The sequence below is a fragment of the Mirounga leonina genome, unplaced genomic scaffold (genome assembly GCF_011800145.1).
Source record: "Mirounga leonina isolate KUSES-001 unplaced genomic scaffold, KU_Mleo_1.0 Mir_481, whole genome shotgun sequence".
In the NCBI taxonomy this organism is placed as follows: domain Eukaryota; kingdom Metazoa; phylum Chordata; class Mammalia; order Carnivora; family Phocidae; genus Mirounga; species Mirounga leonina.
Genome location: NW_023270773.1, coordinates 2,099,040 through 2,112,827, shown reverse-complemented (window position 1 = coordinate 2,112,827; position 13,788 = coordinate 2,099,040). Strand labels below are relative to the sequence as shown.

Here is a 13,788-nt window from a genome sequence, read left to right as displayed (position 1 = left end):
TCCCTTCCCTCCCCTCCCCTCCCCTTCCTCCCCCCTTCTCATCCCTTCCCTTCCCCTCCCCTCGAGAGAGTGCACACGTGAGCATGCAAGTAGGGCAGGGAGGGGCAGAGGGAGAGAGAGAATCTTAAGCAGGCTCCATGAGCCTGATGCGGGGCTCCATCTCAACGACCCTGAGATCATGACCTGACCCGAAATCAAGAGTCGGACTCTTAACTGACTGAACCACCCAGGCACCCCAAAAGTTATTAGTATTATTGCTTGTATCAGTCTCTTCAACAAATGGTGCAGGAACAATTAGACATCTATATCCCCCCCCCAAATAAAAACCTAAAAATGGAACATAGGCCTAAATATAAGGCCTAAAACTATTAAGCTTTGAGAAGAAAACAGAACAAAATCTTCATGACTCTAGGTTAGACAAAGATTTCTTAGATAAATTACCAAGAGCCCTCATCTATAAGAGAAAAAGGTGATGGATTTCATTTTACTCTTTTATATTTTAAGTTAACTTTGTTTAATAATTATGTTATCCATTAGGCCTATTTAGCATGTATCTGTTAAATATATTAGGTGGTTGGTTTTTTTGTTTTTTAATAGGTGGCTGTTTTTAAAGACTTTATACTATTACAGAATTGTGGTAGGCAGAGTAATGACCCCATCCCCAAAGATGTCCACATCCTGATCGCGAGGATCTGTGAATATGTTAGGTGACATGGCAAAGAGGAATTAAGGTTGCAGATGGAATTAAGGTTGCTTTCGCCTGATTTTATTTTATTTTATTTTATTTATTATTATTATTTTTTTAAAGATTTATTTATTTATTTGAGAGAGCGAGAATGAGAGAGAGTACATGAGAGGGGGGAGGGTCAGAGGGAGAAGCAGGCTCCTTGCTGAGCAGGGAGCCCGATGCGGGACTTGATCCTGGAACTCCAGGATCATGACCTGAGCCGAAGGCAGTTGCTTAACCAACTGAGCCACCCAGGCGCCCTCGCCTGATTTTAAGAAGGAGGAGATTGTCGTGGATTATCTCAAGTGGGCCCAGTATAATCACAGGGGTCCTTGAAAGTGGAAGAAGAAATCAGAATGGGAAACCAGAGAGAGAGCAGCTTGCCAGCACCTTGGTGCTTGTTCTTCCACAGCTTTCTTTATCTTCATACATATCCCTATTTTTACCTAAAATTTCCTTTCTATAAATAATTATTATATAAGCTAACATTTTTGGTAAAAATTCAAAAGTTTTAGGAATATTCAACTAAAAAGGTGAAATTCTTTTATAATTATTCCCTAAAGGTCACTATTAATAGAATTGTATCTGAGTGTCTTTCCATGTTAATACATAGATCTGGCTTTTCTTTAATGATTTTAAAACATTTCATCCAGGGGTGCCTGGCTGGCTCAGTCGGTAGAGCATGTGACTCTTAACCTCAGGGCGGTGAGTTCAAGCACCAAGTTAAGCATGGAGCCTACTTAAAAACAACAACATGTCATCCAGTCTTCTTTTGGAAATTCAGCTTTTTCTAACTTTTGCTCTTATGTCTGTATATGTTTACTTTAATAACTGTCAGCTTCGATGTTGAATTTGTTTTATGTACTGATCTGAGTCAAGGTTCAGAAACATTTGGTTGTTTAAAATTAAATTCATTTTGATGTTGGAGGAACTATCTTTTAAAATATTTGATACAGGGGCGCCTGGGTGGCTCAGTCGTTAAGCGTCTGCCTTCGGCTCAGGTCATGGTCCCAGGATCCTGGGATCGAGCCCCGCATAGGCTCCTTGCTCCGCGGGAAACCTGCTTCTCCCTCTCCCACTCCCCCCGCTTGTGTTCACTCTCTCGCTGTGTCTCTCTGTGTCAAATAAATAAATAAAATCTTAAAAAAAAATCTTTGATATAAAGGTATAGTGTGTTATCATGGGAGACAGTTTGAAAGTATAGAAAGAGTAGGTAAAAGAAACACCCTTAATTACCAGAATCCCAAAGTAATCTTTAACGTTTGCTATTCCAAGGTGCGCACAGCTTTTACCTATTTAGTTACAATTCTGTAATTACACAATGCATTATAATTGTAAGATTTTAAAAAATTATACCTTCATTTGCATTGCATAGGTTACTGATTAGATTGGTTTGTATTCTGTGTTGTCCCAAGCATGTCACCTAAATCTTACTTTCTAAGTTGCCTTTTTAATACATAACAAAACTGCATAATTAAGACTTTAGAATAAAAAGACCTCCAGGCTTCCCTCCTGTTTGTTTCCTCACTCTTTTTTATTGTTAGCTGTGATTTGTATCAAATTATTTGAGACTTTTAGTTAGCTTATTGTCCTTAGGTTAAAGCTATGGACTTTGAGATTGGTTCATTTAGATAATAATTAACATTACTAAAATCCAGAAAGTTAATTTTGAAATGTAGGCCTTGGATGAAAATAATGAAGCAGGGAGGGGTTATAAAATAGAATAGAATAAAAAAAGTGGAAAAATGGGAGTTGGTAGTGCTGGAGTGAGCAATATAGCATCATGTGTTAGAAACACGGTTTCTAACAGAAACAGAGTTTCCGTTCATAGCCAGCCACTTACTAGCTGTGTGAACTTTAGACAAACTACTTAACCTCTCTGGGACTCAGTTTTCCCATTTATTTATTTAATTTTTTTTTTTTTTTAAGATTTCGGTCTTTATATTAGCGTGCGTGCCGGGAGAGGGGCAGAGTGAGAGGGAGAGAATCTCAAGCTGAGATTCAAGCTGAGAATCTCTGACCTGAGCTCAGAGTCTGAGGCAGGGCTCAATCCCAGAACCCCGAGATCCATGACCTGAGCTGAAATCAAGAGTCAGAGACTTAACCAACTGAGCCACCCCTCCTATTTTACAAAATAGAGTTAGTAATAGTACTTGCATCACAGGGTCATATGAAAGTTCAGACCACTGGAATTTGTAGGTCTAGATTCTGAGATCTTAAGACTGATTTTTTTTTCATTTATATATCTTGGAGATCTTTCTGTATCCCTAGTTACAAAGAGTGCTACGTATTACTCCCGTGTATGGATGACTCATAGTGTCTTTAACCAGTCTCATATTGGGCATTGAAGTTCACTTCAGTTATCTGTTGCTGTGTAACTACTCCACAGTCGGGCCTTAAAATGACCACCATGTATTTGTTCATAAGTCCATTGGCCTGGGTGCATCTAAGTGGGTCTGCTCAGCTTGCCTCAAGTTGCATGGTCTGAGGTGGCCTCACCACATCTTACAGTTGCTTCTGCTTTGTGCCATTGCCTATCATCTTACAGTAGACCCAACTGGGCTTCTTCTAATGGCAGAAATATTCCAAAAGAGAAAGAGCAGAAACTGCAAGGTCTCAGAATAGCAGTACACTGGGGTGCCTGGGTTGCTCAGTTGGTTAAGCGACTGCCTTCGGCTCAGGTCATGATCCTGGAGTCCCTGGATCGAGTCCCACATCGGGCTCCCTGCTCAGCAGGGAGTCTGCTTCTCCCTCTGACCCTCCCCCGTCTCATGTGCTCTCATTCTCTCTCTCTCAAATAAATAAATAAAATCTTTTAAAAAAATAAAAATAAAAAAATAGCAGTATACTTCTGCCACAGTTTGTTGGTCAAAGCAAATTACAAGGTCATCCCAGATTCAAGTGGTGGAGAAATAAATCCACCCATTGATGGGAGGAGTTGCAAAGAATTTGTGGCCATATTTAATCTGCCACCAGGTTGTTTCTAGTTTTTTACTATAACATGCATGAATTCATTTATTTAATAAATAGATCTGAGTGTTCTGTGCCATCAGGGTTCCAAGGCCTGGATTTAGAACAGCAATAAAACTGATTACCTGCCTGCAGGGAGCTAATAGTCTGGGTTTGTGCAAAAATGACATAAATAGAGGGGCACCTGGGTGGCTCAGATGGTTAAGCATCTGCCTTCGGCTTAGGTCATGATCCCAGGGTCCTGGGATTGAGCCCCGCATCGGGCTCCTGGCTCAGTGGGGAGCCTGCTTCTCCCTCTCCCTCTGCCTCTCCCCCTGCTCATGCTCTCTCCCTCTATCTCTATCTCTATCTCTGTGTCTCAAATGAATAAATAAAAAAAAAATCTTTAATAAAAAAATGACATAAATAGGTGAATGGGAGACTTCAGGGAACTCACAACACTGAAACTTTCAAGCTGAAACATTGGCACTTTTAAGTCCGGTTAATGATAGTTTACAAAAAAGGAAGTGTAAATATCTCAAATATTAGGAAAAGGTACTCTTTTTTTTTTTTTTAAGATTTTATTTATTTATTTGTCAGAGGGGGGGAGAGAGAGAGAGTGTGCAAGCGGGCAGAGGGCAGGCAGAGGGAGAAGCAGGCTCCCCACTGAGGAAGGAGCCTGATGCAGGACTCGATCCCAGGACCCTGGGATCATGACCTGAGCCGAAGGCAGACACTTAACTGACTGAGCCACCCAGGCGTCCTGGTACTCATTTTTATTATATGAGATATGAACATGGAAAGATCAGTAATTCCTTTTTTTTTTTTTTTTACCCAGTAGAAAGCATCAAAAGTTTGATGACCCACCATATGGTCAAGGCTGTGGGGAAAACGGATGTTTTCAGAGACAGCTGATAGCATGTAAATTGGTTGAGCCTCTCTGGAGGGCAGTTTGGCAGTTTGTCACATCTTTTGTTCCAGCAATTTTGGGTATTGAACTTTTGGATCTGCCAACCAAATGGGGGAGAAGTGGCATTTTAATTCGTTTTTCTTTTTCTTTTTTTAAGATTTTATTTATTCATTCGAGACGCAGAGATAGAGAGAGCATGAGCAAGGGGAGAGGCAGAGGGAGAGGCAGGCTCCCCGCTGAGCCAGGAGCCAGACGTGGGGCTTGATCCCAGGACCCTGGGATCATGACCCGAGCCAAAGGCAGACGCTTAATCATCTGAACCACCCAGGCACCCCTTAATTTGTTTTTCTTTAATTAGACTGAGATGGCACACCTGGCATGCAACTCTTGATCTCAGGGTCATGAGTTCAAGTCCCACGTTGGGCGTAGAGCTTACTTTAAAAAAAAAAAAAAAAAAGCCTGAGATTGAATATTTTTCACATATTTGGTAGAAATTTCTTATTGCTGAGTCCTTTGAACAGTAGTATTGTAGATTTTTCTTCAAAGGAGTCTAGTTTAGGATTCTCTCCAAAATTACTCCAGTGAGGGGGAAGAAATGATTATTATTCAACAGATGGTACTGGGCTAGTTGAATAACTATTTGGAAGAAAATCAATTTAAATCATTACTCATACTTGAAAGTGAATTCCAGAAGAATTGATAATTTAATACAGTTTTAAAAATCATGCCATTAAAAGCCAATGATACTTAGCATATTCAGTATTTTTCTGATCTCTGAATGGAGAAAGACTTTCTTCCTAGGCTGTGAAAATACACAAACCAAGAAAACAAACATAAGAAAAAAATGGTAGATTTGATCACATAAAAGTTTAAAACTTAAAGTAGATTGGATAGGTGTGAGCAGTAGGTATAAAATGTTCCAAATTGAAAAACATTTGAAGGATCCCTGTCCTAAAACTCTTAATGTTAAGGCAGCTCAGCACCATGGTTTAGGCCTTGTGCTCTAGAATTGGCCTCCTGAATTCAGATGGACCCCACCACCTCAAATCTTTGACTTTGGACAAGTTATTTAACTTTTCTGTTTCACAATTTCCTCATCTCAAAATTGGAACAAATTGCATTTCCCACCTCATAGGGTAATTTTGGGAGAGTTACATGAATTATTAGTTTATTGATGTTAGACTCATCATTAAATTAGTCATGCCTGAAGAACAGAGAGAAATCTAAGACCTCAGTGGATAAATACATGAGCAAAGGACAAGAACACAATTACATGAAGAAAACAGTGAGATGAGGAAAAGTAGGAGGAACATTTTAAAGAGTGGCAGTTGAGACTTTAGTTTGGGCATATTAAATTTAAGGACACCTAAAGGCTAAATGTTAATTGAATGGTTGAAGAAACTATGATGCCTCTGCTTAAAGCTTTAGAATATCATAAAGTCACTAGAAGTGATTCTTACAAAGTTTTTATAGCATGGACAAATATTAATGAGCAATATTTACTGGGGAAATAATACAGCATTTTTTTATATAAGGTATGATCTCAGCCATGTAAAAGAACATGCAGAGAAAAATTCTACAAAATTTGTCAGAAGATTAGCAGTGGTTACATTGAGCGATGGGGCTTTGGGTGCTGGGGCTGAGAGATGGGATCTTGGATGAGTCATTCACAGACTAGAGGGTCAGCTGTTTGAGGCTTTCTTGGTTCCACCTCACAAGAACCTACTGCCAATGGCTTAGGCCTGAAGAAGGGCTGTACTGGCTCTCATAACTTGACAGGTTGAGTGATGTTTGGATTCCAGAGCATAGCCACTTTGACCAGAATCTGGACCTCTCTGTCGTTCAGTGTTGCCTTCCTCTCTGATGTCTTTATTGTTAGTTAGCTCTTTTCTTGTGGTGACAGGATGGCCACCGGCAGCTCCAGGTCACTGTGACCTGTTTCCTGATAGTTTCAACCCCGCTGTGGGACTCACTGCTTCTTTGTATTCATCCCTGACCAGTCTTTGTGGCCAAATAAATCTTAAAAAAAAAAAAAGAGTTGAAGCACTCAGTGTGAACGGAAGTTTGAAATGGAAATTGCTTCTGTTTATTTTTTAAAATAAAAGTGTAATTTGTGTAAGAAGTCTGTCTCCATTTCTCAGATAACCTGTTCGAAAGGCTTCCAGACTCTGTAGTTGCGCCTGTAAATACATGTATTATATATTATGACCCCTGTGAATGAGGTCATAAGCTATACACTCTTTTATTGCCTGCAGAGAGTTGTATTTATCAATCTGAAACTTGGGTTAGCGCTCTAGGCTAAAGATAGATTTAGGAATTTTTTCACAGATGGCATTTGGAATCATACAGGAGGTTGAGAGGCTAAGAAGGATGACATGTCAGCTAGAGAACATGAACCTTCAGTGGCCAATGGAATAGGAGTAGGAACTCTTGAAAACCAGAAAGAATGATGGACAAAGAAAATAACTAGTGCATATTTCACAGAAGCAGTAGATAGCATCATGAGAAAGTGGACATGCTCAGCAGTCTCCGTGGAACAGAGGCTTCCAATTAAGGGATCATTGGTGACTACATAAGAGTATTTGAGGGACCCCTGCGTGGCTCAATTGGTTGAGCATGCAACTCTTGGTTTCGGCTCAGGTCATGATCTCGGGGTCGTGAGATTGAGCCCCACACCGGGCTCCGCCCTCAGCCGAGAGTCTGCTTGAGATTTTCTTTCCTGCTTCCTCTCCCTCCACCCCTCCCCTGCTCATGCATGCTTGTGCACATGCTCGTGTGCTCTCTCTCTCTCTCTCTCAAATAAATAAATCTTTAAAAAAAAAAAAAGTTGAAGTACTCAGTGTGAACGGGGAGTTGGAAATGGAAAGTGCAGACAGAAACAACTGGTCCAGATGAGGGGGAGCTGGCTACACGTTGTGGAGGTTTGGCTTCGAACAGGGAGAGGGTCTCCTCTTTCTACAATAAGGCTATGTGTGAATCTGGTGGAAGGACATCCAGGAGGGTTGCTCCTGGGGACCTCTGTTTTCTCGGTAGCACCCTCAGTAATACCTGCACAGAGTAATGAGGTTCATATGGCAGGAAGGGTCTGACTCAAGCTGTGTGAGTTGAGAAGAATCTTAGAATAGAAAAGCAGCTGAGCAGAGATTTCCCAGAACATTGGAGGGGGGGAGGGCTTGATAAGATTAAAAATCTTGAGTTTGTGTGGTACATGGTTCTCAATAGTGTGCTCCTTACATCTCTGAGGTATCCCAAGTCCTTTCAGGGTGTCCATAGGGTTAAAACTATTTTCATAGTAACACGAAGGTGTTCTCACACTCTCTCTGTGCTGCCATCTACACTTCGGTGCAGAAGCAGTGGTGAGCAAGACTTGTCGACACCTCGACCCAGGACAAGGCAGTGGCTGTGCCATGCCCTCACAGCTAAAAACCGGTGCCAACTGCACGTAAGCATGTCCCTGACAGAGCAGTAAAAAGTACTTGCTTTATTACATCCCACCCTGCTTACATTGTCTTGTGCACGTTGTGTGTAACAAAATGAGAACATAGACACATAAAGCATGTCTGCCACATACTGAATGCAATGGTTTTTCTCAGAGAAAAGTGCTTGTACAGTTTGAACTGTGGCTGAATTAACTGCTTTTTAAGATCAATCATCAAGGGGCGCCTGGGTGGCTCAGATGGTTAAGCGTCTGCCTTCGGCTCAGGTCCTGATCCCAGGGTCCTGGGATCCAGCCCCGCGTCGGGCTCCTGGCTCAGCAGGGAGCCTGCTTCTCCCTCTCTCCCTGCCTCTCCCCCGCTCATGCTCTCTCTTTCTCTCTCTGTATCTCTGTGTCTCAAATAAATAAAATCTTAAAAAAAAAAAATCATCAGTAGGTTTTAAGAGCAGGGTTCTAAGACTGGGAAGTTTGAGAAGCATTGTTGCAGTGGCACAGTTTGAACAGCCAGGTCTTTTTCTCTGGCCCTACTCAGAAATTCAGGCCATGGATGGGAGTGACAGGTTGCAACTTTGATCTTGGATGAGACTTGTGCTGGATAGGTAAGATGGACCTGCAGTGGTGCTGTAGAGAGCCAATCATATGACTCACCCAGGTCTGGGCTGAGATGGGAAAGAAAAAAGGCTGATGTAACAGAAGGGCAGGGTCATGTTGCCGTGTACCCACTGAAGTTAAAGAGAAGGTGTGGGTTCAAGGAGGCTACAAAGGAGAGTCAGGGATTGTGGTCAGATGTAATCCCAGCCTTGAAGGGACTTCCAGTTTTTAGGGGAAATAAAACCTGTATCAGAGGAAGCATACGCACAGGCAGAGTGATTCATGCCATCTGAGCAGTGCCAGTGGATTGCTGTGTGGTGTGGGAGGAGGGAGGCCAGGCACTCTTGACTGTGGGATCAGTACCTGCCAGTGGCTTCCCGTTTCTGTCCTTCTCCCCCTCTGTAGCTGTGAGTAATGCAGAAATAGCGCTAGCAATAAAAGGGAGTTGGAGATCCAGTTATTTTTCAGGTGGCAAAATAACCTATCTTCCTTTGTGATTTTTGCCAGTAAGTTTAAGGGCCTAGAATTTAACTTGAAGGAACTAAAAGGTCTATTTTAGAGCTGCTTAAGCTGCCAAATACCAGCTGCCTTGAAGTGTTTCCCTACTTAGTACCAATAAGATTTGGAGGGGAAAAGTATCCCCCAGTGGCTGAGAACTAATGCTGTTAGAATCTGACTGTGGCCAGACCCTTCTGGATTTTTCCTGACAGACGGTGTCTAATTGGGCAAAAGGCCAAATGGCTTCTAATCTCTCAAAGTTCTTGGGGAGGGGTGCTTGGGTGGCTCAGTTGGTTAAGAGCCCAATTCTTGGTTTTGGCTCAGGTCATGATCTCAGGGTCATAAGATTGAGTCCCACATCCGTCTCTGCACTCAGTGTGGAGTCTGCTTGGGATTCTCTCCTACCCCTCTGTGCCCCTGCACACACATGCTCACACTCTCTCAAATTAATAAATAAATGAAATCTAAAAAAAAAGTTTTTGGGGAATGTCTATGATGAGTTCTTTTGTGGTGAGAGGGATGGTGTGGGGGGAGCAGTCCGTGGTTGGGAACAGTAGATAGGTTAGGTTTATTATCTGGGTTACAGATAGTAGGACTGTAATGCCCAGCAAGTGGTTATGTCATATGTTCACACATCTGCCAGGGGTTCTGTGGGACTTGCATTGGGGCCAGAGGCACCTGAGTTATTGACCATTGTGCTACACTATCCTGACTTTTGAGAGAGCTGCCTCTGAAAGCCTGTTCGTGGGCCCCTGAGACCCCGTGTCATGGCTGCAAGGATGAATACCTCTCCTGTCCAGACAGTGCTTTAGTCAACACTCTAGATTCCTAAAGCCTCCTCTGCTCCAGAAAGTTCTCTAGCCCATAAAGCAAAATGTCACTGTTCCCCAATTTCCTATAGTACACTCATGTGTATTGAAAAGATTATAGAGGCAAAAATAGAAAATGGACTATTTGTAGAAGTACACTATGTAAAAAACTTTTTTACAGTTTGTGGACATGAGAAAAGTTCCGTGTTGCGTGGAACTTCTCAGGTGTCCAGCATGTGGTTTACCATATTTATCATCTCCCAGTTGTCTTGAAGATTAAGGGTGGGTGACATGCAACAAGGGAAGTCACAGTAGGAGCCAGAGCGGAGTATGCACACACAGGCACGCACACAGACACGTGCACGTGCACACATATCCTCTCATGCCTGTGCTTTCAGTCACCTGAGGCAGTAAGGTGCTGCCTCTGCGTGCTCTCCCGGGGACTACCTGGCACACGAGCAGTCAGGCACTTTGGATTCAGACTGTGTACTGGCCTGCTGCTCTCCAGAGTTGAACAGTTTTTAGTGAATAAATGATTTAAATGATTTTCCTTTACCATTCTACTCTCAGGACTAAGTGATATGTGCTGATTTGCAGGTGGATGAGGTCGATGATCTAATAAGTTATCACTGTAAGAAATAAGGCTTCGTTGAGATGGCAGTGTTTTCATTTTTGGTTTTGTATATTTTATTGATCATTTATTTTTTGTTTATTTTATTGATATGTTCTCTAAAAAGTGTTCTTTAGGGCGCCTGGGTGGCTCAGTTGGTTAAGCGACTGCCTTCGGCTCAGGTCATGATCCTGGAGTCCCGGGATCGAGTCCTGCATCGGGCTCCCTGCTGGGCAGGGAGTCTGCTTCTCCCTCTGACCCTCCCCCCTCTCATGCTCTATCTCATTCTCTCTCTCAAATAAATAAATAAAATCTTTAAAAAAAAAAAAAACAAAAGTGTTCTTTATATCGCCTAGTAGTTTTTCAGACTTGGAATACATTCTCAGACTTGTTCCTTGGAGTCCTTAGATTTTTCAGGGGTGCCTCAGAGCTGTGAGCTAGGAATTAAGAGAGCTGGGTAGCTCCTTACTTACTCCCTGTCAAGAGCCTTCATTTTGAGGAAAGGACCTGCTACCTAAATTGGAAACCACTGTTCTAAGCATCATTAAATAAAAGCACGCATTTTTTTTTTAAGGGCAATAATGTCTTTTCTAGCATGTATTCTTTCTCATTGAAACCTGCTCTTGAGGGGCGCCTGGGTGGCTCAGTCGTTAAGCGTCTGCCTTCGGCTCAGGTCATGATCCCAGGGTCCTGGGATCGAGCCCCACATCGGGCTCCCTGCTCAGTGGGAAGCCTGCTTCTCCCTCTCCCACTCCCGCTGCCTGTGTTCCCTCTCTCACTGTCTCTCTCTGTCAAATAAATGAATAAAAAATCTTAAAAAAAAAAAAAAAGAAAGAAACCTCCTCCTGATACTAAATACAGGAACTGTTCAGTCACATTTCCCTTAACCCATGTTCTAGCCGCTGTCACCCATGACCTTTGGCTTTCCTCATGGCTCGAAGTAGTGCCTGGACAATAGCTATGGAGGCCACTAGGGTAAGCTATTCATTAGCTGTCTCTCCCTCTTGGTCCTTTTGATCCCACACTTGCTTCTATTCCTCCACTCTCTACATAGAAGAAATGTTCAGCTGCTGACTACTGACCAGATCGAGAGAATACTTTGGGGGCGCCTGGCTGGCTCAGTTGGAAGTGCATGTGACTCTTGACCTAGGAGTCATGGGTTCAAGCCCCATGTTGGGTGTAGAGATTAGAGATTACATACATACATACATAAACAAACAAATAAGAAAGAGAATGAGAGAAAGAGAATACTTTGTTTTGGGCTTTGGAGAAAGATGTCAAGCTGCAGAGTGGGCCAGGGGGCCTGTGCTTCACACATGGATCTCAGCCAGGACCTGGAAACCACATAGGAGGACAAGTGACCATTGTCTTCTGTGACCTTGGAGGCCTACTCTGTGTGTTGAAAGATAAATTGGCCATTGCAGAGAGGGCTTTGGAGTTAACTTAAGAGAAATACATATATAACACTTTTCCTTCAGATGCCTGCAAAGCAGAATAGTGATTTAGGAAAAGTCCAGGTTTTGTAAGCAGAGTTGGATTTGAACCTTGGTCTTCCACTTTCAGTCTTTAGCTGATCACTTACCTTTCTGAGCCTGGGTCTGCGATTGTCAGATGGTCATAGTCTCAAGAAGCTCAGAGGGATAATAGGCACCCAGTGTGCGGGTTCTTCTCGCCATGGCGATGCTTAGTTCCATTGTTTATGGGTCAAGTTTACTTAAGCAGGAAATGGAAAGTAATTCAGTAAATGTTCCTTTGGCTTCTCACCACTGCAAAACCTTTCTCTTTGTAGCTCTGGATTTACTGGACAAAATGTTGACATTCAACCCTCACAAGAGGATTGAAGTAGAACAGGCTCTGGCCCATCCGTATCTGGAGCAGTATTATGACCCAAGCGATGAGGTAAGACCCATACTCCTGGCTGCTTCTTCAGGAATATCTATCAGTCAGCATCAGGCCCAGCCAGGAAGGGCCCAGATGTCATGCTTAGATCAATCCTGAGAGGTATATGGTGCCACACCTGGTCCTCTCAGTAGCCCACATCATCTGCCTTGAGGACTAGTGCTGCCAGCACAGCTTGAAACCTCTCCCCACCCCAACCCCCAAGCCCCTTCTATCTTAGAAAGCTTCCTCCAGGCCACCTGCAGCAGGGGTGGGCCTGCGGAAATGAATGAATAAAGGGGAGCATAGATAAACAAGGGGTCCAAGGCTAGAGACCATTGTCATGGTTTGTGGCAGAAAGAGGTGCCTAAATCAGAGTGCCTGCCTGAGGGTGGAAAGGAGGCCAACTGCCTGCTTGGGGAGGGGCATTGCAAAGCAGAGGCGGGGGGCAGCTTGGACAGTTCCCACTGTGGCTTCATGACTTCGTGTCTGGTGTGCCTCCTTGGGGATGGGGACACAAGAGCCTTTTGTGGTGAGAAATGAGTCCAGAGATGGATGTGGCAGGCCTCTGGAGCATGCTGGACAGCCAGGTAAAGATACTGTGTGTCATGTTCTCTCTAGGAAAGTCCCAGTTCCCTGGCCTCTTCGAGTCTTCTGGGGCTTTATTCTCTGGATGGTAATGAAGAAAAATGCAATATAAACCAAAGTTTGGATCTTTCTAGTTGAGGCTTATGTATAGACAGCAAGCCTTCACACTCTGGTTTTAAAAGGGGGGAGAACCAAGTGGAGCATGTTAAAGGGGAAAATGGAAGATGATAAAGAGAAGAAATCAAAAAGAGGAAGTATTTCGGGCGCCTGGGTGGCTCAGTTGGTTAAGCGACTGCCTTCGGCTCAGGTCATGATCCTGGAGTCCCGGGATCGAGTCCCGCGTCGGGCTTCCTGCTCGGCAGGGAGTCTGCTTCGTCCTCTGATCCTATCCCCTCTCAGGTGTTCTCTCTCTCTCATTCTCTCTTTCTCAAATAAATAAATAAAATCTTTAAAAAAAAAAAAAAAGAAGTATTTCCTAATCAGTCCCCTTCCATCTCTTGTCTCCTTCCCTCAGAAATAATGGGGGCAGCTTGCAGATACCTACAACATAGTAAATAACAGGAAAGGAGAGGAGAGTGTAAGGTTTGGGGCTCTGACTAGACCTGTGAGCCCCCTATGTCCTAATCGCAAGCCTAGGTGGTACCCCAAACCCAGTTAGGAGGTTGGGAAGACCAGAAGGATGGCATATGTAGGACACCAGTGTGACCCCACACATGGAGCTGCCCTTCAAAGAGGGCTAGCTCCTTGTTTTTCTCTCATGGACATGAATCTTTTTCCCCCTTTCAAGAAACC

General features: G+C 43.3%; 1 protein-coding gene across 2 annotated transcripts in view; it reads left to right on the top strand.

Annotated features, from left to right (window-relative positions):
* Positions 1 to 13,788, top strand: part of MAPK1 (mitogen-activated protein kinase 1) — a 109,385-nt gene that overhangs the window by 83,469 nt on the left and 12,128 nt on the right. For both annotated transcript variants that reach the window (XM_034989209.1, XM_034989210.1), the window contains exon 7: positions 12,320 to 12,429. In XM_034989209.1, coding sequence (XP_034845100.1) covers positions 12,320 to 12,429 — 110 coding nt within the window. The remainder of the gene's footprint in view (positions 1 to 12,319; positions 12,430 to 13,788) is intronic.